At 40.3% G+C, this 24,219-nt stretch overlaps 2 protein-coding genes across 4 annotated transcripts in view; one reads left to right on the top strand and one right to left on the bottom strand.

Moving 5' to 3' along the window:
• OSBPL10 (oxysterol binding protein like 10) overlaps positions 1–10,048 on the top strand; it is a 286,393-nt gene extending 276,345 nt beyond the window's left edge. For all 3 annotated transcript variants that reach the window (XM_076005966.1, XM_076005962.1, XM_012769171.3), the window contains 4 exons: positions 616–802; positions 2,999–3,181; positions 7,915–8,068; positions 9,936–10,048. In XM_076005966.1, coding sequence (XP_075862081.1) covers positions 616–802; positions 2,999–3,181; positions 7,915–8,068; positions 9,936–9,980 — 569 coding nt within the window. In that variant the 3' untranslated portion in view covers positions 9,981–10,048. The remainder of the gene's footprint in view (positions 1–615; positions 803–2,998; positions 3,182–7,914; positions 8,069–9,935) is intronic.
• A 7,971-nt stretch (positions 10,049–18,019) lies between these two features.
• STT3B (STT3 oligosaccharyltransferase complex catalytic subunit B) overlaps positions 18,020–24,219 on the bottom strand; it is a 110,724-nt gene continuing 104,524 nt past the window's right edge. Inside the window, exons 15-16 of the mRNA XM_012769168.2 lie at positions 22,507–22,719; positions 18,020–19,637 (exon numbers count right to left, since the gene is read on the bottom strand). Of these exons, the coding sequence (XP_012624622.1) occupies positions 19,557–19,637; positions 22,507–22,719 (294 nt within the window). The 3' untranslated portion in view covers positions 18,020–19,556. The remainder of the gene's footprint in view (positions 19,638–22,506; positions 22,720–24,219) is intronic.

Here is a 24,219-nt window from a genome sequence, read left to right as displayed (position 1 = left end):
CAAAATTCGAAGTACGGTCTCTACCGAAGGCATAACGCTTTCACACCACCATAAAGTCAAAGAATCCTAAGTTAAACCATGTTAAGTGGGGACCGTTTACGGTCCATTGGCACTGGGGGTGGGGGCTTGAGGACAAGGTGGCCAGCAGCCTTCTCTCCAGGGCCACAGGCTCTGGGGCTAGGAGGACACGGATGGCACTTTCCCTCTTCACTTTCTCAACTCTTACCCAGCTCAAGTGTCCCTTCCTCAAGGAGAAATGTTCTCTTTCCAGGCCATTTCCTCTTGCTGGAGGCCTCCGTGGCCCCGGTCCCCTCTGCCTCCCACCTTTACCACAGTAACAATTTTGTGTTCATGTGGTGACGAATATCCACCTTTATGTTCTCCTTACGAGAGCAAAAAGTGGGTCTGTTTTGTTCACTGTTACATTCTCAGCGCTTTGCACAGTGCTCGGCACATGGTAGAACACCTGGCAACTGCACGCCTGACCTCTCCAGAGGTGGTGGATGTGACATCCGTCCCACGAGGCGCTTTGGTTTCCCATTTGCATGTCCTCTGATCCCCAGATGCCCGTTTCCCCTGTTTGCGTGCCTAACTTTCCCTCCTCTCTCCCTGGAGGTGTGCTGAGGCTCCTGGAACACGGGGAGGAGTACGTGTTCACCCTGCCCAGTGCCTACGCCCGGTCCATTCTCACCATCCCGTGGGTGGAGCTTGGAGGAAAAGTCAACATCAACTGTGCCAAGACGGGGTACTCAGCCACGGTGATATTCCACACCAAGCCTTTCTACGGAGGGAAAGTCCACAGGTAAGAACCTGGCCCACCGTGTCCTGAGTTTCCTTCCTCCATTAGAAGATTGAGTTTCAGGGCCGGGCCCAGTGGCTCACGCCTGTAATCCTAGCACTTGGGAGGCTGAGACGGGCGGATTGCTCGAGGTCAGGAGTTCGAAACCAGCCTGAGCAAGAGCGAGACCCCGTCTCTACCATAAATAGAAAGAAATTAATTGGCCAACTAATATATATAGAAAAAATTAGCCGGGCATGCATGTGGTACATGCCTGTAGTCCCAGCTACTCGGGAGGCTGAGGCAGGAGGATTGCTTGAGCCCAGGAGATTGAGGTTGCTGTGACCTAGGCTGACGCCACGGCACTCACTCTAGCCTGGGCAACAAAGCAAGACTCTGTTTAAAAAAAAAAAAAGTCATATGTTGAAATGATCAATGTAAAATAACAACAGAGAGATTGATTCTCAAAAAAAAAAAAAGAAGAAGAAGATTGAGTTTTAGTGATGGGATGAGTTGAAAATCAAGATAAAGTCATTAACTAGTCTTTTTTCAAAAAGGCACCTTTTTCCTTCATCTCACATGGCAGTATTTTTGGAGCCCTCTCCACTTTCAACTTAAGGTGAAATCCTTGGTGACGCGTTTGCAGAACACCCAGCGGAGAACAAAAGGCAGTTCTGTTTCTTGCAGTCGACTCTCCCTTCTGAAGCCATAGCTTGTTTTATGCTCTGAAGTGATTTGTTCTGTGAACCCAGACATTGCCAAACAGTTCCCCATTTCACTTTAAGTTGGCTACGTTAACTATCCTGAATCCTCGTATCATGCATCTGTGAGATCAACATCATTGCTTTCCTTTGAGAGCCGGGAAGGCCCATGTCTAAGAAACTGAAGTAGAGGTCTGCTGTTTGAGGAAGCACAAAATTGTCCTTATTGCTCCAGCCATTAAAAAAAAAAAACAAAACCTCTTTTAGAGCAGATCTGCACAAGCAAGCTTCCATCTTTGCCCCTTTTCTGGGAGAGCGTTACTCTGCGTGGTATTAACATGAGGGTGTCAGAGCATTCCCAGCGTGAGCCGGGCACGCGGGTGCCCTCGGGGGCATTCTGCAGCCAGCACACCCCGGCTTGCAAAAGCTGACGTGTGCGTTTCTCCCCATTCCCACATTCGGCGATGCCACGTTGGGAGTTGAAATCAGCAGTGATGGGACACCACAGAAATCGGCAAATGCTACAGATGAGGAGTTTCACTCCCTGGAGAGCCAGTTGTTGGACATTTACCAGCCCACCACTAATACCCTTCCACTCTGTGCACCCCACATTCCTCATACCTGCCTGTGAGCCTCGGCCTCACCTCCTAGGAACTGTGGCTGTTTTCAGGCTCAGGAAGAAAGTTCAAGCTTATATGTTTGAAAACTCTAACTTCAGCCTGTGATGGGCCGTAAGGAAAAGAGGAGCTCGGCTCCCCAACTTGGCTGTTTGGGAGTGGGCTTCCCTGTTTTTGCTGCGTTACTCTGACTGCAGAAAGCTGGAAGTTGGAGAGGGGGGTGGGAGTCTGCTTTCACCTAAAGCTAGCAATGTGGAGTTACCATAGGAGAGGGAGGTGAAAAGAGAGGTCACACGTCTCCACAAAGGCCCTGTTAGAGAGAGGCTGAAGGTCACCCCCTGCTGCTGGCAGGAAGGCATTGATGTGAGGCCAGAGTCTAGGTTTTGCTCAGCCTTCACTCAGAGCATGTGCGGACGCTGGGGTGGACCCTTCCCTCCCTCCCTCCCCTGTGTGAGCTCTGTTGGGATTGTCGCCAGCCATGTTTGACCCCCAGATGGAACTGACCTCATTTAAGGTTTGAAAACCTCTCCCTCCACTCTTACATTCTTTTTGGGGTTAACATATAGCACTATGAGATGCTATTTTGGAGAGGGGAGAGTATGCTTTGTTTTGCTTTTACTGAATTGCTTGATTTCCATCCCAATGAGAACATTTTATGTAAACATTGTGTGCTTATCAAAACTAAGAAATTAACGGTGCTACATTACTGTTAACAAATCTGCAGACTTTATTCAGATTTGCACCAGTTTTTCCACTGATGCTCTCTTTTTCTGTTCAAAGCTATTAGATCACAGGAGCTAGTCCCACCCTCCACAAAAAAAATTCTCTAAGTATGAGTACACCTTTTGAAGTCCCTGTTTTGATAATCTTGCAAAGTGTGCTCACTCGACTCATTCATTCAGGGTCACAGCAGAAGTGAAGCACAATCCAACCAACACCATCGTTTGTAAAGCCCACGGGGAATGGAACGGGACGTTAGAGTTCACCTACAACAACGGAGAAACCAAAGTCATCGACACGACGACGTTGCCGGTGTACCCCAAGAGGATCCGACCTCTGGACAAGCAGGGGCCCATGGAGTCCAGGTGAGCCAGGCTGTGCGCGTCCCTTCAGCTCAGCCGTCCTAGGCTGGCACTTGGCTTGAGCGACAGAGAGGAAGGCTTTGAAAGCTCAACTAACGGAGATGGGCAGGCAACCATTGTTCTTCTGGCTTCTTCAGATACTCGCATTTTCCATTGTCACTTAGGAATAATAGATCCTTTTAGCTTTTAGTTGAGTCATTCTGCAGTTATGGGGTGGGATGTGCAGATAGTCGACAGCAGGCTTTTAATGCTTGAGAAAGTTTGTGACGTCTATCTGTTGCTAGATTGCAGAAGTCAATACAGAGAGTTGCTAGTAATTGAAGAACTGTGCAGTGAAGCAATGAGATAATTTTTTTCTTGACAGATTATTTAAAAAAATTAAATGTTGGCAAAAGTGTATGAAAATAGATACTCTATACCCTGTCTTTCTAGGAGGAGTGTGTCACTGTAGCTGTATGGATCAATAGCTTTGAATTCATGAGTTTACTTTAATCTGGTACAGGCAGTCCCCGGGTTACGGACTGCGTGACTTAATGGCAGTCTGTACTTACGAACGGGCTCCCAAGGCTCCCCACGAGGATGGTTTATAATTAAATTAATAACTCGGGAGCTGGTTTCTTCTGTGTTAAGCGGTTCATTGGTGCAGCATCCTCCCGCTTGCGGCTAGCCTGGTCGTTACGTGGTCGCTTAGGCACAGCAGCACTTTTGCCTTTGTGACTCGATTTTGCGAATCTGTGTTCCCCCTTATGGCCCTGCCTCCAAAACGAAAGCCCACTGCAAGTCCAGGCGAGCCTGCGGCGAGGAGAAAGGCGATTTACAATGGAGACGAAAGTAGAAGCGATCAAGCTTAGTTCAGAGGAAGGCCAGACTCCATCACTCATTGGGAAAGACTTGGGCTTCGGTTGCTCAACTGTCGGAACAATTCCACCAGATAAAGTGAGACGAAGGGAGCGTGTGCAAGGCAGCGCTCCAATGAAAGCGTCAGTTATCAGTAAACAGCAGAGTGGATTAATTATTGGAATGGAAAGGTTGTTATTGATTTGGTAAGAAGATCAAAATAAGTGTAACATTCCTATTAGCCTAGGAATTAGAAAACACAATCGTTTCTGTGGCTTATTACGGTACGGTGGTATTATTATTATTATTACTGTTCATCAGGGATCTGAGTTATGTACAAATCAAACCTAAAGATGTTCTCAGGAACGTAGCATTTGTAGCCTGGAGGCCACCTGTATTCTGATTCTGGGAATCTGTTCTCTGAGAAAATTCTTGAATTGAGAACATATTTTAAACAAAAGTGGGTTTGTTTTTTTTTTTGAAGAAAACAACAAAAGAAAGAAAAACTACCTGACTGTCCAACATTTGAAAAATGGTTAAGTAAATTATGAAGTATCTGTTTAATTATTTAATAGTATATCCACTCTATGGCATGAATATAACACAGCCACTTAAAGTGACGATTTTGTAGGTGCACAGGCAGAATCTTCTCGGGATATGCCATTTTTATTTTTTAGCCTAGGCCATCAGCCAACCATATCTCATTTGCCAAACCCAGCTTGTGGCTGATTTTGTAAATAAAGTTTTATTGGAACACACCCATGATCATTCGTTCACATATGGTTTATGGCCGCCTTTCTGCTACAACAGCAGAGTTAAGTAATTGCAACCAAAAACATACAGGTTGCAAAGCCTGAAATATTTACCATCTGGCCCTTTACAGAAAATGTTTGTCAACCCCTGCTCTAATCTAAAAGCATGTGCTCTTTAGAAACATGATGTAGGGCTAAAACGAAATTACAGGTGATTCCGCAAAAGGTTTACCATTAAACAGAAGAGTTTGTAACCAAATGGAGGAAGTGCTTATTAAGTGGAAACAAAGCCAGGGATACAACAGTGTGCATAAATAATACACTATAACTGAGTTTAATAAAAACAGAGCTTCAGTATCCCTGGAACCTTTGTACACTTTGTCTTGTTAATCTGTTAGGTGGAGGACAGTGAGCGTAACCTTTTGTGTCCAAATGGAGGGCATGAACTCTTACTGGTCATCTTTTTCAGCCCGGCTATCGGGCAGTAGCAGCAGGACAAGGGAAAGGCTGAAATAAGGGAAGCAATCATCCCTTGCCCACACTGCCTCCAGTGAATCACTACCAGGATGGGAAACCCTGTGCTTCATATCATGGCATGACTATTGTTGCTGGTCTGGCTGTTGAGAACAAAATTACCATTACCTGCTAGTTTTTCCCCTAGGCTATCAGAGTAAGTGAGCTGCTTATTAAGACTCTTTGCCGACTCAGAATTCAGCCTGGAGCAGGGATGCAATCTGGTGTCAGAGTAAGAGAGAAGGCGCTACTACCTCTTTTTGTCTACTTATGTGGACTTTACTTTTCGGTGGTTTCAGTTACCCACGGTCAACCACCACCTGAAACTCGTGCAGTATTTTGAGAAGAGAGCATGTGCACACACATTCACATAACTATTATGGTATATTGTTATGATCGTTATATTTTATTGTTAATCTCTTACTGTGCCTAAATTATAAGTTAAACTATACCATAGGTAGGTATGCATAGGAAAAAACATAGCATATATAATTTTGGTACTACCCACAGTTTTTAGCATCTCCTGGGGATCTTAGAATGCATCCTTCTCCATGGATATGGGGGAGACTACTAGATAGAGAATTTGAGCCCCCTCACCCTTGTTTTCTGCAGAGGAAATAGCATTGAGAAGTGAAGTGGCAGGTCCAGGGCTCTCTTGCCACTCAGAGCACCTGTGCCCACTTCCCGCCAGGTTATCTGGGTCTTACCTGCAGAGGCAAAGGAGGGACGATCAGTGTGGCTGGGTTGTCCAGTGGTTAGAACAGTTGTCTCAGCCCTCACAATGCTGCCAGCCCTGGCAAGGCCTGCCGTCCCCAACCACCCCCCTTGGAAGGGAACTGCTGTCCCATTAGGGGTAGTGTACGGATATTCTGTCATCTCCCCACACCTCTAAGTCTGTTCATGGTGACCAGAGTCTGGACTGAGCAGGGGGCCTGCCCTGGCCAGTGCCCGCCCCTTGCTATGCTGCCCTTCCCTCCTCAGACCAGGCCCCCGTTTTCTCACCAACTTGCTCCTGTCCCCCCTACCCTGTGGGCGCCTTCCCTTTCTGTCTGTTCTTTTAGCTTGGTGTTCAGAGCCGCCTTTAGATGAGCCGGCACCTACTCTGTCCCCTCCCCACTCTCTCGGTCGGGTCTGCGTGCGCCTCTGGGCAGAGCTCCGTCTGTGGGCCAGCTCTTGGCCCAGCACCCTCTCCAGTCCTCTGGGGTCTCTGCCCTCTGCACTTGGGGCTGCCGTCTTATGATGGGACTTACCATGGGAAGTCCTGGCCTTGAAAGGATCCCCCCTTGCTCCGCCTGTCCTCGTACCTGGCTCCTCCCTGAGCGCGAACTGTGTGTTGAGGGTGGGGGTGATGAAGAGGGCTATGATTTGACCCGACACCCCCTGTTGTTTCCTTGCCTCACTGCACTCTCCTGTTTGGGCCGGTCTTTCCTCCTAAACCAGGGGCCAGGGCAGAGTAGAAAGCATGGGCTGTGAGGCCAGTCAGACTTGGCTTCATATCCCAGTTCCAGAAGTCCCTCTTGCTGTAAAATGGGGGCCAGAGCAAGGCTCTCCTTGGGTCTCGGGGTGGTGGATTCGGGGCGGCCCAACAGGCAGGGGCATTTGCAGCTGGAGCCCTGCCCTTGCCAGTTTCTCCCCTGGGCGTGTGAGTGACCCTCCTCATTTTGCTGGCAGCCCCTCTGCCCTTCCTCGGCCCAAGCAGGTCGACTCACGGCCACCTGCTGCACCCTGCCCTCGCTGTAGAAAGGGTGAGGGCACCCACTGTAGAAGTGCTGCCTGGCCCAGGGTCTAGTGATCATTTCCTTAAGGCCGGGGAGGGAATCCCCACCACTGAGAATTCTGACAGTTCCTTTGGTGTGAAATCCTGCCTTTCCCTGCTGCCTTTAAGTGAGGAAGTGCATGGGTGACGGTGTCCTCATTTGTCACTGTTCCTTTCCTCTCCCTCTAGAACACAGTGTGTCTGAATCCGGGTGGTCCCCAGGAAGTCCTGAGGAGGAAAGCTGGGTGTTAAACACAAGCCATTTCAGACTGCCTTCTAGAACGAATGAATGAGGCACAGAGAAGTAGCTTTTGTGTAGGGGGCAGGGTGGGGGGGACAGACCCCACGGCGTGAGCGTGCGAGTGCGTGTGCACACACCAGTCTGTAACCCATGGCTCCGCGTGCCCTTGTGGGAAAGCAGGCATCGCTCGTATTTACCAGCCTGGTGACGTTAGGCAAATCACCTTAAGTTTTGTGGACCTTACAATTTTCTCCTCTGTAAAATGGGGATAATATAGCATCTATTTCATTGGGTTGTTGTGAGGATTAAATAAGTTTATATATATAAAATACTTAAAAATGTGGTAAATGCCATATTTGTCTACTGTCGTCGTTTGCTGCGGTAGTGTACTGCCAAATATTGTTAGATCTGCTCCCCAGAAACTTCGAGCCCCGAGAAAGGCATGGTGCTGGGGACAAGTGGCGACTAGAAATAGCGCAGGAGGGGAGCCAGGCAGGCCTAGGTTCAAATCCTGGCGCTCAGGGCCTTTGAGGCAGCTGGGAGGAGCCGCCCCGGAGAGTTCTGGCTGCTCCCTGCCAGGACGTCGTCCTCCAGGCTGGCCCTGTCTTATTGTTTCCTGTCTTCCACGCATCCCCAGGAACCTCTGGCGGGAGGTGACCCGATACTTGCGGCTGGGGGACATTGATTCGGCCACCGAGCAGAAGCGGCGCCTGGAGGAGAAGCAGCGGGTGGAGGAACGGAAGCGGGAGAACCTCCGCACACCATGGAAGCCCAAATATTTCACCCAGGAGGTAACTCTCCCCCTGTCCTTGGGCTCTTGCCCACGAGAGAGCTTGTCCTGGGAGGGCAGATGGGTTTTTCTTGGAAACCTGGCAGACTGGATGAATGACTTATAGGGGCAGGGCAGACCCTGGGCTGGATTGGGGCAGCTTGGCTCTGGCTCCAGCTTGGGATGAGGCTTCGGGACAGTTTTTCTTCAACAACATCATGAGTGTGTCTCAGGGCCTGAAACGGTCTGGAGGGCAGAACCAAGCAGCTGCCACTTCCCCTCCGGTATCCTGCCCTCAGAAAAGCCTGTCAGCCTGCCAAGGAGGGAAAGGAATGGGATTGCACACCTGGATACTGTTCTTGGAGAAAGAAAATCATGACCCCTGTGAACTTTATCATGAGTAACAAATCAGCTGTGAAGCCCCTGGCAGCCCATCTCCACACCCTGCTGGGCTGGAACCCTCATGGCTGAGAACTGCCTTTCTGAGCTTTGCCTCCTGTGGGCCAAAAGGGACGGACGACATGCTAGGGAGGGCCAGCCCGAGTCCTGTGCCTGAAATGCTGCTGCTGTCACCCAAGAAAGTGCCACTGGAAGGCAGAAATGATATCCACGTGACTGCCCATTCACTGGACAAGTGAGCAAGGCACTATGTGCCCGGTTGAGGCCCTTATGATTTTGAAGCTGTTTGGAGAGTAATTGGGAAGAATTCTGAGAACAGAATTGGAAATTATGAAAATGCAGCAGCCACATTTTTAAGGCAGGTCCTGAGGAGCCCAGCAACGCCAATGGGAGAAGCAGGCTGGTGAGGCCTGGGGCAGGTGTGGGGGTCCGTACTTCACAGGGGTGGATACCTTGATAATAGACTGATTGTCTCACGAGGAGCCAGAAATTTGGATTTTTATGAAGAATATGATACTCCCATGGAGTCAAGGAATTAAACAATTTTAAACATAAAGAGCTAATTAAAATGTATCTATGGGCTTGTTTTAGCCCTGGTGCTAATAACTGACTTGTGCAAGGAGGGATGATTCTGTCTAGACATAAGGTTGGGAAGTGAATTAGGGCGCTGTAGTACCTGCAGGTGAACTCACGGCCGGCAGCAGGAGCCCCTGTTCTCCCCAGAGTCAGGAACTAAGGGCCGTGGATCGAAAGGAGACTTCAAGGTTGGATTCTGGTTCCGTCAGGAAGGCTGCTTGGGGAGACTCTGCCTTTTTGGGTCACTGAGTGGAGACTCTGTGGGAGTCTTGTCCAGGTGAGGTAAATCCTCAAAGGATCCTTCTCTGAGGTGGATCTGGTCTCTGAGACATCACTTTGCCTGGCTTTTGTGGAAAGTCGCTCATGAAACACCAACAAAAAAACCACTTACAGTTGTTCCCCCTGGGTTTCAGAAAAGCCAGTATGTTCTTAACAGAAGGCTTGTGGACATGTAAAGAACAAAAATTATCCCAACACCAGAAGTTACCATTCAGTATACTCCTTTCTAGTCTAGAACCAGATCCTATGTACCATTTTGATTATTGACGTTTTCTCCGTATTTGATTGGTGGTGTTTCTTGCGTGTGCTGATTTGTGACTGCTGCCTGCTGAAGAGAGCCTTTATTGGGCATTCCCTTCCAGGCTGGTGGGCTGTAAGTCACTGGTATGCACACACCTTCACCTTTTCTTTCTCCTGTTTATTCATCTGACTATCCTGTTTTTTCCTTATCCTGCTGTCTCAAAGTACCAAGACAGGAAGATCAGCTGGGCTGAGGAGGCGTAGTGAGACCAGCAGGGTGGCTTGGGTGTTAAGATAGCAGGAGCAGGGCAGACACACAGATGGGCAGTGTCATCCTTGCTCTCTCCTCTTCCCTCCTGAGGTCTCCATGTAATGCCTCTTTCCTTCTCTTACAGGGCGATGGCTGGGTATACTTCAACCCCCTCTGGAAGGCACACTGATGGCGTGGAGGTGCAGAATTTCCCGAAATAGCCCTGTTTTTGTAGGAATTAAAGTGGTACAGTATCAAGGTTGTGTTGGCATTCACTGAGACCTCATGTTAGCATCCAAGAAATGGTAACAGGGAGAAAAATTATATACTGTGAAAATAGCACCCCCAAACTCTGCTGGAGGATTGAATCTATTCAAGAGCCATTTGGGGCGTGTGTGTACACACTATATATGTTCACACACTTGCACTATGTACACATCTGAGTATTACACCTGTAAATACTGCACTCACCAAGGTTTAAGTGGGTAAACATGAGCTCCTTTTTATCAATGAGGTTTGAAGTTTTCTATTTTTCACTTCGCTAGAAATGTTTTACACTCACAAAGATATTCTCATTTAGTCAACTCCTGTCAAAGGTGAATTGGCATGGCCCAACTGATGTCCATGTGGTAGAAAGTGGCTCATTCCTGGTAGAAGTGAGGGTGGTTATCATTTCAAAATTATTGTGATTCTCACCTTCCTCCCCACATCAGTGTTTTTGTCTACACCCAAGAAAGATAAACATTTCCTGCTGTATAGGGTAGGCAGGAAGCCGTTAAGGTTTATGCCAGAGCCTTGCAGGATGGAGCACCTCTGGGAGGTGAGCCAGGCCCCACCAAGGCGTTTTCTGCCCATTTTTTCCAACAATTTCCCACACTCCAAGCACTAGTCATACATTTTTCAGAAGCTGCTGCTTTTACAGCAGAAAACAAATCATATTGGAGACTTCACTACTTTTGTGATGAAAAGGGCTTTAGAAATTAAATACAGGCATGCATATCCAAACATACACAACCACAGCCTCAATCTTGAATTTAGTTTGGGGAAAGAGAAAAGAATTTCTTGTGGACTCTTTTTCTTTAACTGGATTTCTCTCGTTTGACCCAAACTCTACAAGAAAGCACTGTGATTAAAACACACATAAAGCCGGCATAAGCATTTCATGGTTTCAGTTGAATTTCAGTCGTCAGCCTTTACAAATTAGGTCAAAGAAGTGACCGAAATAAAAATCAAGGAAAAAATGGAAATGTTTGATTTTTGTTCAATGCTTAATTTATTTTTTACTGTGCCACTCCAATGATATTTATAAAATCCAATAGCATGAATGCTTCTCTGTAGTAATACTAATTTTGTGCCTTTTGTCTGCTTTCTTAAGACTAATTGTTCACACTTTGTAGATATTAGACAAATATATTTCGATTAAATACTATACCTATTTGTGTGTATTTTATTTTTAGGGACTCAAAAGTTCTGATTAGTGGCTCTAAATGAACTCAACTTCTTGGTTAGATATTGGTCATTACTGATGTGAATGGCAATTGTATCTGTATCCAAACAATAGAGTTTTAAACACATTTAAAAACCAATCAGATAAACATTATTTAAGGATATTTTCTGATAAGTTCATAAGAACACTTAACTCCATATCTAGTGAGTTTTGTGAAAGGAGTTACTGCCAGAAGTCATAATATAAGCTTGTTTATGTCCAGTCTTTAAAACATCTAGGTGAATGAAGTGTTTGGAACCATTTTATTTTGGAGCAGAAAAGTAGAACAGATACTATTTGGAGAAAAAGAGCAAAAAACATAAAACCTCAATGAAAGACTGAAAACCACTGTGGTAGTTTTGAATTTTCCAATCTCACTACAAAACATAAACCACATCTGGGAAGTAAAACATGGAGAAGTCTCACTTTTCTGCCAGACGGGGTAGATTTAAAATTGTGAACTATTACATGTTATATTTACATAAAACATATATGGAACTCTAAGAATAATTATAAATAACCATATATCCACTGCTTAAGTAAAGAAACCTGTTTGCCAGTACCTTAGAAGCCACCATTGTGTCCCTATACAACAGTATCCCTCCCTTCTGGAGTTAACTGTCCTCTTGTATCCTACCAGTTCTTTATATATTCTGGGTATTAGTCCTTTGTCAGTTACAGTTTGGGTGTTCTTTGTTTGCCCAAGATATCCAGTACATGGCTGTGGTCCTAGGGGAATTATTAAAGGCCATTGAACAGAGGCATAGAACTTGTATTATTGCATTTCAAAACTTACTATAAAGCCAGGGTAATCAATGGTGTAGTGTTGTTGTAAGGACACACAATATAGATCAGTGGAACAGAATAGAGAATCCAGAAATAGACCAACATATTTTTGATCAGTTTTCTACAAAGGTGCCAATTAAATGGTGAAAACAATAGTCTTTTCAACAAATAGTGTTAACTCAACTGGAGAAAAAAATAAAACACTTCAAGTTATATACAAAAATTAACTCAAAAAACAGTACATACCTAAATGTAAAAGATAACTTTATATAATCATGAGATATGAACTGGGAGGTCTGCCACTGACAGGTCTCTATTAATTTCACTTTTTATAGACCTTGGTGGAAAGTGAGGTAACAGAGCTTGACTAGTGCGCCCATTTTTGCAATGTTAATTCAGTCTTTTCATTAATAGGGCAATTAAATCATTTTTACAAATTTCCTTCAGTAGGATACAGACCTGAGCTCTGATCCATGTTATTCTGTGAAAAGAACAACACACGTTTCATCTATCTAGCTTGTTTGAACAATTAAGACAGTATGCTTAGGTTATAAAGAGAATGCACTGTTGTCATAGTCAGCTCTGGCTGCCACTTGAAGTTTTCATTCAGTCTCATCAGCTATACCTTTCACCAAATTCACAAAAGCAGACACTTGATATTTTAATCAAAATGCCTCCAGGCTGTTTTAAAGATTTAGAAATAGAGACAACAAATAATGCTATATTTTCTCAGTAGGAAGGAGACTGTAAGAGGTGGGAAACCTGTGGCCTTCTAGGCTCTTAAATGCAGTCTTTTGAATCCAAATTTTACAGAACAAATCCTTTTATTAAAAGGTGTTCAGTAGAGACAGATGAAGCTAGAATTTCTTGCCTCCTGTGGTGCTTAAAAAAGAACAATCTTGAATTCAGAAGTTCCCCATTTTGTTTCTAAAATTCCACTTCTGATAATAGATTAAAATGTTTGGACCAAGTACTCAGCTAAAGGCAATTAGAAAAGCTGAACAAGTAAATGTTTAAACCAATGCCTGGTTTAAGATTTCATAGAACCAATAGTATCATCAGGCCAGAATTGAGAAGATAGAAATTCTGAGGCAAGCCTGGCATTTGAGGCCATTTCCCCCCCAGGGAAACTTTAATAACTTTGTAGGACTAGTCATATTCATATCTGCTTGGGTGACATCCCTGGAGAATTTCAGACTAGGACTAATGAACAAGCCCTCATAGGGATAGCAGGGGAGCTTTGTACATAATATTCATCCCTTAAATTGAATTAAGATGATTCTGGCCTGCTAGTTCCCTGAGGTACCTGGCAGAAACAAAAGGAAATCTGTAAAGTAAAACTTTAGGCCTAAGCTTACCCATACAATTTAAAATATATAATATCTAGGACACAAATCCATGCCCATTAGGAGAAAAGACCACACAAATAACCAGCAGAAAAAATACTACCAGACAACAGAAACCCACAAGTGCTCTAGATACTGGATTTGTCACTTACAATTTAAAATTCTGCTCAATATAACTAAGAGACAAGACTGAGAATTTCAGTGAGTCAAGTGTAAACCATAAAGAGACACATAGCCAATTTAACAGGAAAACCCACAAATTTTAGAATTATAAAAGAGTTAAAAAACCCATCAATGTATGGTTTTAACAGCAGATTAGCTGTAACTGATGAGAAAATAAAGCAAGGCAGGAGGAGACCTTATGAGTAAGAAGGTATATGTTTAACTGGAGTCTCAGAAGAGAATAGAGCATACAGCAGAAAGAACATTTAAAGAGATAATGACTAAGAACTTTAAAAACCTGATGAACACCAGGTCACAAAGTTAAATGCTCAACAAGAGCAAAGAAAGATATATTAGAAAGATGAAAAAGATATATTATGCAAACACCTTAAGAAAGCTGGCATGATGGTAATATTAATAAGACAAAATAGGCTTTTAAAAAGCCTTACTAAAAATAGTCTGAATTTCCAAAAAACCTAAAGGTTCAATAGTATGTGATTTTAATACATCCTTCTCAGTAAATAGCAGATGAAAAGTTATTAAAAAAAAACAATATGCCCAACAACTGCCAAAAAAGCACATGATGCTTTCAGAAACATGGGAAAAATATATTTAAAAAATATATTTCCATATATCCCTAAAAGCAATGGGTATTCTTTTGGCAATATATATCTTACAAGTTGACCGTATGTTGGGCCACAGAGCAAGTTTCAACCAATTTAAGGTATTAAAATCACACAGAATATCTGACTACGATTCAATTAAGGTAAAAATTGATAATAGGCCGGGCGCGGTGGCTCACGCCTGTAATCCTAGCTCTCTGGGAGGCCGAGGCGGGCGGATTGCTCAAGGTCAGGAGTTCGAAACCAGCCTGAGCAAGAGCGAGACCCCGTCTCTACTATAAAATAGAAGGAAATTAATTGGCCAACTAATATATATACAAAAAATTAGCCGGGCATGGTGGCACATGCCTGTAGTCCCAGCTAATTGGGAGGCTGAGGCAGGAGGATCGCTTGAGCCAGGAGTTTGAGGTTGCTGTGAGCTAGGCTGACGCCATGGCACTCACTCTAGCCTGGGCAACAAAGCGAGACTCTGTCTCAAAAAAAAAAAAAAAAAATTGATAATAAAAGGATTAGAAAATAATGTTTGGAAATAAAAGATGTGTACCAATTACATAGTTTAAAAAAAGTACAATGGAAATTAAATACGTATTAAACTAATGACATTTAGCTCACACACCAAAACCTGTGAGAATGGAACTTTGGCTTTGGAGTAATCTTGTAACTCTAAATTCATACATCAGGAAAAAATACAAGCTAACAAAATGGATTTAAGAAACTGCCAAGGATAATAAGAGATCAATGGCAGGGGTGGGCGGAGAGATGAATATTAAAAAGAAAAAAAAGGAAAAACCAATCTTGGCAATTAAAAGAGACATTATGGAACCTACAGATACTAGAATAATTAAATAGTATTAATAATTTTACATTAACCTAATTGAAAATTTAGATGAAATGAATAAATTCCTTGCAAAACACAATTCACCAAAACTGAAACAAGGAACTACAAACTCAAATAGTCCTGTGTTTGTAAAATAACTGAATCTGTAACTTTGCCCAAAGAAAATTCTAGGCCCAAATGGTTGCACTAGTAAATTCTAACAAACATAAATCACTATACCAGGAATACGAGTTTAGTTTAACATTGTGAACAAAGTCTCTGTAATTCATGTAACAGAATAAAGGAGAAAAATCAGCATCATCTCAATGAAGGAAAAAAACCATTTGAGAAACAAAACTCATTCATCTTAAGAGAAAAATGAACTCACAGCAAACTGGGAAATAGCACTGTTCTTAATCTGATCAAAGATATCTACAGAAAATCTACAGTAAACACACAGGGTGAAATATCAAACTTTTCCTGTGATATGGTGAACAAGACAAGCATGTTTTTTTTATGCAGTACTATACTAGACATGTCTTAGCCAGTGTGGCAAAGCAAAAAATTTAAATATATAACCATTAGAAAGTGAGAAATAAAACTGCCATTATTCCCAAGTTGTGATATATGTTTACAATAAAAAATAATCTTTGAAATAAATAGAGTAAGTTTAACAAGGTTGTTGAATACAGTTTCAACATACAAAAATCAACTATTTCTGTATACTAACAAATGGAAAATAAAATTTTGCAAGACAGTATTTATCAAAAACATAATGTTATGAAAATGTGCAAGACCTTCAAAAACTATAAAACAGAAACTAAAGACAACCTATATAAATTGAAAAGTGTTAATTTTTCCCAAAGTGATCTACAGATTCAATGCTGAATCAAAAGCCCAACAAGGTCTTTTTCTTTTTGGTGGAACTTAACCTGATTATAAAATTCATATGAAGCAGCAAAGGCCAATAAACAGCTTAAAGAACAAGGGGGGAGGGAGACTTGCTGTACCACATCTTAATTATCTTAAAGCTAAGTTCACACACAAAGAACTCTATGGAATATAACAGAGGGTCCACAAATAGACGCATATATGGATATTTGATTTCCTACAAAAGAGGTACTGCAGAGCTGTAGGAAAAGCATGGTCTTTTCAATGAATGGTGCTGAGACAGTTTGGTGTACATATACCCCCCAAACCCCTCAAAACAGAAACATTTCACACTGTACTCAACAAATGAATTCCAGGTGAACTGCAAAGCTAAGTATGAAAGGTAAGACAAATTTTCTGAAGAAAACACAATACTATTTTCATGGCTTCAAGTTAGGAAAAGATTTTTTTAAATAGGGTATAGAAAGCTATAGACATACAAAAGATTATGAAATAGACTACATTAAAATTAATTCCTAGGCAATCTGTAACACAAATGAAGGCTTCATATATATAAGATAGAGAACTCCTAATGTAATAACTTACAAAAAAGCAATAAATAGATTAGAACCAACATCTTGTATAAAAGGGGAATTTCCAAATGGCCCACCTCATTGGTTACCTGGAAAAAGCAAACTAAACACAATGAGAAAGCATTATCCACCCACCAGAATGACAAAATTAAAAAGAATAACAAGGGCTCTTAGAATAACTTTTATACCCAACCTAGCAATTCTACTCTTAGGCAAATACCCACAGAAATATATGCATGTAAGCTACAAGAAAGACGCAAAAGAATATTCCTATAGCATCATTTGTAATATCCTCGTACTGGAAACAATGCAAATGTCCATTGTGTGTGTGAGTGTGAGCTAGAGAGAGATAGGATACCATATATTAATGAAAATGTTGCACAAGGATAAAAGTACTTTTTGTGTTCTGTCACATTTCACAATAAAAATTAGTTATCATATTTCCATTACTATTTGCTGTCTCGATTTACTACTATCCCAATTGCAGACAGCTGTAGCTGTTGAGCACTACATTTATCCATTACTCCACCTATCTCAACTGAGGACTGTGGGCAGCAAGGTAACACTAAGCAGCAGCAGCCTCCAGCAAGATGAAGAGAGTTCTGGAGATGGGTTGCACAACAATGTAAATATACTCACCACTACATCTGTATACCTTAAAATGGTTAAGTTGGTAAATTTTATGTGTATTTTGCAAGTTTTTAAAATTTTTTTTGAAAAGGAGCAGCAGTTACAAATTTCATCATCTTATGGCTGCTTGACTATGGAAACAGTAGTACTCTTATAGGATGCTTTTATGCTATCTTGTCCTATGGCCTCTTGGACATGGTCTAGGAATGTAAATGAATTAAAACTCAACAACGGCAAACTCAAGTAACAATCAAGTCTGGAAGCTGCATTTTGTCTTTGGACTTGCTGCTTTGCTTATTTAGACAACAAAGCACTACAGCCTAAAATCTAATTTATAGTCTAAAACTTCAAGGTCATGATCTTTAAATTCCTATGTGATGCACAATGTTAGTTATGACATATGAAATGAATTTAGAGATCTAAAGATTATAAACCAATTATCCTATATACCAATGTATTCAGACTACTATAATTTCACTCTTCTACCACAATAAAAGTGCTTAAATAATTATAATATGTATTTTACTAATGAGATACATTGAACCAAAATGTTTACTGAGCAAAGTGAAGGGTCTTTGTATAGTGGGAAAATTCTATGCTTACTTGATATTAAAATATCAGAAATTTATAAAGTAAGGTTTTGCTAGATTCCTATATTTACATGGAGCTAAAATTCCTATTTAGCTAGGTATCTTTCCTGTTTCCTTCACTCCCCAAAACAATCAAAATGAGATTTTCATTTGGGGGTAAAAAAAAAAAAGGCAAAATAAAATAGCTGGTCTAAGTTGAAGTAATCTAGCAATCTTTTCCATAAATTCTCTAAAACCTTTGTAAGAGTGAACAAGGAAGGAGGTATGTGTGTTTAGTACTGACTCCTTTAAAAAGCAAAAGATTTTTAAAAAACAACACTTACCACAAAATTTGAATTAACTTTATTTCCCCTAGAGTCAACAACTTCTCTGCATTGAATTTTAAAGCAACAAGGTAAAATAAAATCCCCCAAATGACAAGGTATCAGAAATCCAGATTTAGTTATACTCTATTTGTGAAAATGTTCAGCCATTTTATTGGTCTGTAAAAGAACCATCATCTGGGTCAAAAAAGAGTTCTATAAATCAAAGAATATTCTACACCTTGGAAAAGAAAATCAGCAGTAACATTCTCACTGAACATTGTAAATTACATTTTTCTTCATAAAAGGTACATACTATTCTGCACTTTTCCACTGAAAGCAGTGGTGTGTTATGCTTGTTGTATAAAAAAAAAGTTATATCCTGTGGCAGGAAAAACCCCTTTCTTTTCTCTTTCACTAAACAACTGGAGAAAATTTTCAAGTCTGTATAAAGTTGCCTATAAGCTGGAAAGTGAACACGTTCAATCTCCATTTACATTTTAGTGCATTTTTGGACAACTGTCACATTTTGAATAAAAGTAAGAAAATGCATATAGCACTAAAGAGTGTTTCATCAAATGCTTCAGGGATAAAAAATATGAAAAAGAACAAATCATTGTGATGGATGAAACTGTTACAAAATGAGAAAAATCCAGGCAAAGTTTACAAGTCCTTTGTCATTTTGCAAAGTCACAGAAAATGAACTTTGGGTATCTGTCCACTTTAAAGGTTTATTCCTTAATCTTTTACATGTAAACATAGTGCTAACCTCCATACTAAGGTAACTCATCCTGGTAAGCAACATCATCCTATGCAATTGCCATGATTTCCAAAGGATATAAATTTAGCCCTTGAATGAACAATGTATGAAATCTGCGCCGTAAGTACCTGGTGAAAACAACTGCTAATAGCAGTAATACTATGTCAACATAAAAAACTATTTGAACCAACTAGCTACTCAGAGGTCCATGTTTGAAACAGCAGCTTTTTAGAGCAAACAGTAAGCAACAGAAAATGTACATTTGATGAAACATTCTTTGCATTGGAGAAACATGAAAATAAATATAGCTCAAGGAAGTATAATCACTTTTCTAATACATCTTTCTCAGACCTGTACTAGTTTACTGGTTCAAGAAGCTCTCATCACATTTTGTCATTTGTATTTTACATATTGCTATTTGGGTAATTCAAATAAAATGCAGGTCTTGTAAAAGAATAAAAACATTGACAAGGATGCATGTGCCAGGGACCAAATTAGAGGGTTCTTTGGTGCAATTAGTCCAAATTCTCAGATTTGAAGGATAATATGTACCAATAAAAAAAATCTGCTGCTAAACATTTACAGCAGTGCTCAGTCTTGCTTCACGGTACAAATTGAAAACAGCTGTTCTCATAAGCCAATTTTATTTTTTTAATCAGGCATTGCCAGAAAAATTTGTACATTAACCTGGACCAGTGATGGTTCTGTACCCTCTGTTGCTGTGAAACACGACATGAGCTAAAGGCAAAGACCGGTTCTCACAAGGACAACTGCTTCAAGTTAGGAACCAGAACAGTGCATTTAAACAGTCTTCTTAGATATTTTCTTGCCTTTCTTAAAAACTAGCTTATTTTTAATGTAGCCACGCTTCCTTTTGGTAGTCTAAAAAGAAAAAAAAACACAAGGTATTAATGAAGGATTTTTACAAATTAAAAAATCTATATGCACATGGTTTACTGCATTATGATAAAGACTATCTTAGTAAACTCTTTGCTCTTCCTATAATTAGACTCCTGAACCAGTGAGCACCACTGTTTTATACCAATTATGCTAAGAAATCCAAGACAAATAGGACTGGGTCCCTAGTTTTAAGATGAAAGGACTACCAGAGCATTCTTCAAATGTATATATTCCCTACAATCAAGTGAACAAATCCCTCCAGTTCCTCTCAACAAATAAACGTTTAGCTGTAATAACTACTCAAATTTTCAGGCATGATAGAATATAATACTAGAAAATGGTGCTGCTCCCAGTTTAGCCTCCAAGAAATTTAGCTGTGTACCAGAAAAACAAGTTAACTCTGTAACTTTTAGAGCCCCAGTTTTATGTTTAAAATGAGGATGACTATACCTATCTACAAAATTGAAGACCATGGCACATTCTGTAATACAACATTCCTTGAGTTTCATAGATCTTTTAAAAATAAAACATTTTTCTTAACAATTCAGTATCCCACTAAAATACTTTCAACTGATAGTTCCTGGTGTAAGAAACAAATTACTACAAATGTGGTGCTGCAAATTACTGCAAAAATATTTCCTAGTTAGAATCCTACCAGAAAAATCATATAGGCACATATGTCTGTCAATTTGACACACAGTCCTAGATACTGAAGAAAGAAAATATTTTTGGAAATAAGTAATTTAATGCACCAAAACTATAGGTTAACAGAGGATGAAGACTCAAGAGACTGATCACTCAATTCAATTTCCACATTTAAATAAAACTCTTAGAGGTTTCAGAAACTTAGGGTAAATACTATATTATGTTTCTTTATTCATGAGGTACAGTTCAAAACAATTTATAATTTTTTCTAACATAAGAAAAGGCAAAATGCAATCCTTCAGGTTACAAAAATTAGCTAACTTCTTAACCACATTATATTTTACCTTATTATTAATTTATTTTATTAAGGCAAAAAGAAACTTCAGAGTACACAATATTTAAAAATTCAAACCAGATCAAGGAGTTAGTTCCTTTATTACCATTTCCAACATACCTTTTCTATTAGATCTCATAATGTGCCCCATATGCAAGTATGTAACGGTGCCCTCAGGGAGTTTTTCTCCTTTGGCAGTGAGCTATGCTAAAAAGTCTTTTCCGTACAATTCCCTGCATCTCAGCCACGTCAGCTTTGCAGTGGCAGGTAAACTCTCAGAATGAATGCTGTTATGTACATACTCCTCTCCCAAAGTCAAAACCAGGGTAGGGAGAGGAAAGTAAAGAAAAAGCATTCCTCTATAGTGTTAGTACAAAACAGAGAATATAAACCCATGAAACCAGAAATTCAAAATCCATGTTATTGGCTACTAGAATACATGTTTTGAGCAATACCAGATAGACTAAATTTTATTTATCCATTCACACTATTTATTTTGGGAAAATGATGGGAAGATAAAAGAGGTAAAATTAAGAAAATTCACTGCCTTTGGGGTCTATATCATCAGATAGCAAGTTTAATAGCTCTATTTTTTCAGAAAAAGTAGACCTTAACTAGGGTTGGATATCTTATGGAGTAACTGCTTTGAGATTAGCAGCATTTGCTTTGACTTGTGTACTGGTGTGACTCACCAGTTTCTTCTACCTCATGCCTGTGACAAACCAGATTATTTGATTTTTTAATGTCATTTTACCTGAGGACTGGTAAGTGAACTTGATATGACTAACACAATGAATGCCAGGTCTATGTGACATCTTTGAATACATTAGTCTAGATATGGTAATTTATATTTGGCACTGAAAGTATTCATATAAAAAGTTTCTATTTACATATCATTCAGCTAATATTTAGTACTTTTATAGTACAAATTAAAGTTATCTGTATTCTGAATATATTTGATGTATATTTTAAATAATAAAGTGATAAGACAATTTCTTCAATGATTTAAAACAACTCATCCAAGCTATGTAAACCTAAGTGTCCTTTCAAAAATTATGACTATGACTGAAATTGGTTTAATAATAATCGGCATTATAAGAATAGTACCTTATAATAAATGCTTAATGTTTTATCTGACTATTCATTATTTTCCATTTCCTATTGCTGGGAAACCTATATAAATTACTCATTTTTAGTAATCTTTTATAGCACAGATTACAGATCTTTTTGGTGTAAGCGGCAATAATGACCTCAATGAAATATTTGATATCTTATATAATATTAAAAAAGGATTGCAGTGGTCTCATAATTCCTGCCTACAAGGTTGTGATAATAATTACATCAAAAATAATTATTTAAGATAAATAATTTTTTTTTGCTTCAGGCGGCCTTAGCCAACTCAAAGCCTATTCTTTATTCAATGAATAATATAATATCATACTAAGAATGGAACACAACGATACAATATAAAGTTACTTTGACCAAAAGATGAAGAACTTACTGCATTTTATTACTTGAGCATTTGGCAATTTTACTTTCACACAGGTTTGGAAAGTGATGGCCACAGATATATCTTACTTTATAAATAAGTCTAACTAATAGGAATGGCACAAACTAAAGCCAGAATGCCTCTGGAAAATCCCAGCATGGTTTTCTAATAATCACCATGCTATTCAGAAAAGGTTGCTGCTTCAGATATCTGAAGTGCTCAGTTTGAATGCTCCTAGCAGGCTAGCCTGATATTTACTTTGCATATACAGCAGTCTTTACAAATCTTGCAAATGAAAACTTATTGCAATTTTTACTAATTATTTTTTATACAAACAAACTTTGAATTACCCTTTTATAGAAATAATTTCACTTGGCACCCACCTTCTTTGACAAATACTTCTGTTTTGGGAAAATGTTGGTGACTCGAGGTTTATGATCTAGTGTTTCCCTGTTATCAGGTGCTTTCACTTTATATATCCTGACAAGCCAGTGCTCTGACGTAAAGGCTTCCTCCAAATGCTTGAATTTAATGTCCTTGTTTCCAATCTCAGCATTACGCGTTCGGTCAAAACCTGGGGGTGTACGAAAATCCAGCTGCAAAAGTGACATTAGTATTGGATGTTAACCATATTAGAAAACACTGACTATTATTATCATTAGAGTAATGCCCTTTTCTCTTTAAACTAGGAAAACAGAATCAAATACTGTATCTCAATAGTTCTCACACATTAACTAGATAGGAAGAAATCAAGAGGAGAGAAACAAAGTACATCAGAGTAAGAATTCCATAGAATCCTCAGACTGCATAAGTAGCCTATAGGTATAAAAAAAAACAAATCATCAAAAGGAAACCCATCAGAGGCCTTTTTATAGGTACAGAGAAATAACACAGAAAGGGTTTCTTTTCTGTCTCAGGGCCTTACACTATACTACCTAGTCTCTCTGCCTGACATGTTCTTTATTCAGTTCTTTTGCATGGCTGGCTCCTTTCTATTCTTTAGGCTCAGGCCAAATACCATCTTTTCAGGGAAATATTTTCTGAGATTGGTGGTTGATAAGTCTCCTCCATTGTTCTTTACAGAAACTTATTCAAAGTTTACTCTATAGCATATATGAATAACATTTTTATTTATTTTTAAAATTATTTGCATCTTCCACTAGGATGTAAGCTGCATGATGATTTTATCTTATTCATAGTGTAGTTTTACCTTCTGAGTGTAATTTGTTAAATAAATGCACAAGTAAGCAGTGACACTACATCTTGAAAATGGCAACTACAAAAGAGGCTAAAAAAACCAAACCAAGGAAGAAGGATTTATGAGAAATAAACATAAAAAATAAGGAAGAAAAGGCAACTTTTAAAACAAACTCTAATCCAAAGAGTGAATAACTTGCTCGTGTTTATTTACACAACAGTAAAAAGTTATACTTGTAGTTTTAACCTTGTAATTACTCTTGACTAAGGCAGGCATCAGAATGAATGCAAGCTAGAAACATGGCTTAAAAACTATTGATAAGGCTGGGCGCAGTGGCTCAAGCCTGTAATCCTAGTACTCTGGGAGGCTGAGGCGGGAGGACTGCTCAAGGTCAGGAGTTCAAGACCAGCCTGAGCAAGAACGAGATCCCGTTGCTACTAAAAAACAGAAAGAAATTAGCTGGACAACTAAAAATGTACAGAAAAAATTAGCTGGGCATGGTGGCACACACCTTTAGTCCCAGCTACTCAGGAGGCTGAGGCAGGATTGCTTGAGCCCAGGAGTTTGAGGTTGCTGTGAGATAGGCTGATGCCACAACACTCTAGCCCAGGCAACAGAGTGAGACTCTGTCTCAAAACAAACAAACAAAAAAACTATCGATAAACTTAAAAGATGGGAAAAAAGGTCCTTTGATGCTATCATTAGTGAGCAGAGAAACTACCCCCAGAAACCCCATTTTCTAGGGTAACTAATTATTATGGCCAGTGCTTCATACCTAGTATGAGTTTAGAGACCAGGTAGTGGCCTTCAAAAGAAACCCAACCTCAAAAACCTAAATCTAGATTACTGTATGTTTTTTTAAAGCCAGCTGCAAAGTAATTTCAGGTGAATAATGAGG

Source organism: Microcebus murinus, chromosome 1 (genome assembly GCF_040939455.1).
Source record: "Microcebus murinus isolate Inina chromosome 1, M.murinus_Inina_mat1.0, whole genome shotgun sequence".
NCBI classification, from domain to species: domain Eukaryota; kingdom Metazoa; phylum Chordata; class Mammalia; order Primates; family Cheirogaleidae; genus Microcebus; species Microcebus murinus.
This window is presented reverse-complemented; position numbering and strand designations above follow the sequence as displayed.